We start from the raw sequence: 2,500 nt of genomic DNA on the forward strand, positions 1-2,500 counted from the left end.
TCAATTAATCCCGTTCATCCACTAATACAACATTTGGCGACACGATCCTGATAATGAGCCACGTGTTAGCACTTACCTCAGTTATGTTCACATCTCTGTCCAAAGTGTCCATGGAATTTTGGAAGGCCGACAGAATACCACGTTTGATGTTCAAAACCCAGATGGGTTCTTCAGTCATTGGGCAGACATCTTCAATTCTTCCATTTTGGAGTGTGAATTTCAAAGGATATCTGGTGATGGCGTCACTGAATACTTGGCGTTGCGAAGTATCACCTGAGTTCTGAAGACCGGCGTCTGTCACCTGTAGAAAGGAAAACAAAAACAAGAAAAACATAACATTAAAAGCGAAACCACAGAGTTGTCAGACATTTATTAGGAAACCGTCATCGCCGGATTATAAGAAGGGAGCTTCGCCATTTCTGCCTCGCGTTTATTTCCTCCAAGTTTTGTTCGGTTAAGCTTATTGCAGTTATCTCCCTTGCATAGTCTTTTACTATTTTACTTGTTTCAGTCATTTGACTGCGGCCATGCTGGAGCACGATCTTTCGTAGAACAAATCGACCCCAGGACTTATTCTTTGTAAGCCTGGTACTTATTCTATCGAACTCTTTTTTCGAACCGCTAAGTTACAGGGACGTAAACACACCAACGTCGTCTGTTAAGCGATAGTGGGGGGAGGTTCAGAGACAGACCAATGATCAAAAATGTTCCAGCCATGACAGTCCCATCTTTTATTTAGGCATAGTGTATCTAGGACTATATTATGTAATATGCTCTACATTGTATGGGACAGAATGCGATGATTTTGAGGAAGATTTATCAACAAGATAGACGATCCAGGTAAAAAAACAAAGGCTTACCCTCATAAGGAGTGAACATGGAGACACGGGTTCAATCTGAACATTGGCATCAATTGTCATCGTGGCTTCGTTGTTGCTAGCACCATTCATTTTGTTTGTGGTTTGGGCATGGTATTTGTATTGGTAGATGAAGCCGGGTCGGTATTGGAATTTGATGTTTTCTGCAGAGAGAAATGCATTGACATTAAATATATACATACACATACATATATACATAATTTTTTCCCATTTTTAATGCATTTTTTGGCTATTATATAAGGGAGGTAACTCTCTAAAAATGCTTATATAGTTGTTTCCCTTACAAACCCGAGCAACGCCGGGCGATACTGCTAGTATATATATATATATATATATATATATTGAAGAATTAGATGGGATAATTATCCCTATATACAGCACAATTAATTAGCGCACAATTAATTAGAGCCTCAGGAAAGGGAGGACAAATTTCAAAGGTCAGCGTTCTTAATTCCTCAATATATTTCAAACGGTCGGAATACTCCACGACACACATAGGTGCATTCATATACGCAAGATATAATATATATATATACACATGTGTGTGTGTGTGTGTATATTAATGCCCCAGCATGGCTGTAGTCACCAGCACTCTTGTCTAGTAAAGGAAGATATTTACCTGTGCATGTTTGCGAGCAGAGTGTATTGTCTGCTTGGATTGTCTTTATTGGACCTGGAAAGAGAAAAAGTAGGACACAAATGAAATTTAGAGGAATTGAGATGGAGAAGCATTCATACATTTGATGGACAAAATATTTATGTAGGAGTCAACACCAAATACCTATGTGGGAGTCAGCACCAAATATTCATATTAGAGTCAGCCCCAAATATATATGTAGGAGTCAACACCAAATATTTATGTGGAAGTCAACCCTCAAATATTTATGTAGGAGTCAACCCAAACCTGGATGTAGAAAATATGACAGTTAAATGTCCTTCATCTCTCTATATATAAAGCTGAAGTTGTGTGTGTGTGTGGCAGCCTTCAACTAACACTATCTCCTCCGAGACTCTGCGGTGCAAGTTGACCAAAATTGAGAGTATGATAGAAGAAGGCTTGCTATTCCTTCCGTAGAAGAAAAATTTCAAATCAGACCATGTTAACACAAAAAATTATTTACATCAAAAAGGTGCTTTTTTCTATGAAAATCCCTATTTTCTTTACGTTTTTTTGACTGCTGTGTTGCCATTTTTCAGTGTATTTCAACCAGAAAAATGTTCACTTAAAGAGAATAACAAGCTACATAATGCAAAATGTTTACTTTTCAAAACTTCCAATTCTAAAGGGTCGAAACAAGCCCGAGCAACGCCGGGTGATACTGCTAGTAATTCATATAATAATGCAGCCTCTTTTTATCTATGTGGTCCCCCACTAGATGGCCATTCATGCAAAGGGAAGGTAACTCTCTCCTTACTATGTGAGGTGAGATTAAACATTTGAGTTAGAAATTAACGAATACAAAAAAGGCCACAAAGTGTTCCCATACAGGAATATATGTTCCAAGCATTGGGATATGGCCATGATGGAGCACCACCCTGAAGGGTTCAGTCGAACAAACTGACCCCAGTATTTATTTTTTTTTAAAGCCTGGTTACATATTTTATAAGTAATAGCAAGTATT

At 38.2% G+C, this 2,500-nt stretch overlaps 1 protein-coding gene across 1 annotated transcript in view; it reads right to left on the bottom strand.

Moving 5' to 3' along the window:
* Positions 1-2,500, bottom strand: part of LOC115226724 — a 33,273-nt gene that overhangs the window by 28,090 nt on the left and 2,683 nt on the right. The window contains exons 2-4 of the mRNA XM_029797745.2: positions 1,498-1,551; positions 861-1,021; positions 77-301 (exon numbers count right to left, since the gene is read on the bottom strand). Of these exons, the coding sequence (XP_029653605.1) occupies positions 77-301; positions 861-1,021; positions 1,498-1,551 (440 nt within the window). The remainder of the gene's footprint in view (positions 1-76; positions 302-860; positions 1,022-1,497; positions 1,552-2,500) is intronic.

This window comes from Octopus sinensis, linkage group LG30 (assembly GCF_006345805.1).
Source record: "Octopus sinensis linkage group LG30, ASM634580v1, whole genome shotgun sequence".
NCBI classification, from domain to species: Eukaryota; Metazoa; Mollusca; class Cephalopoda; order Octopoda; family Octopodidae; genus Octopus; species Octopus sinensis.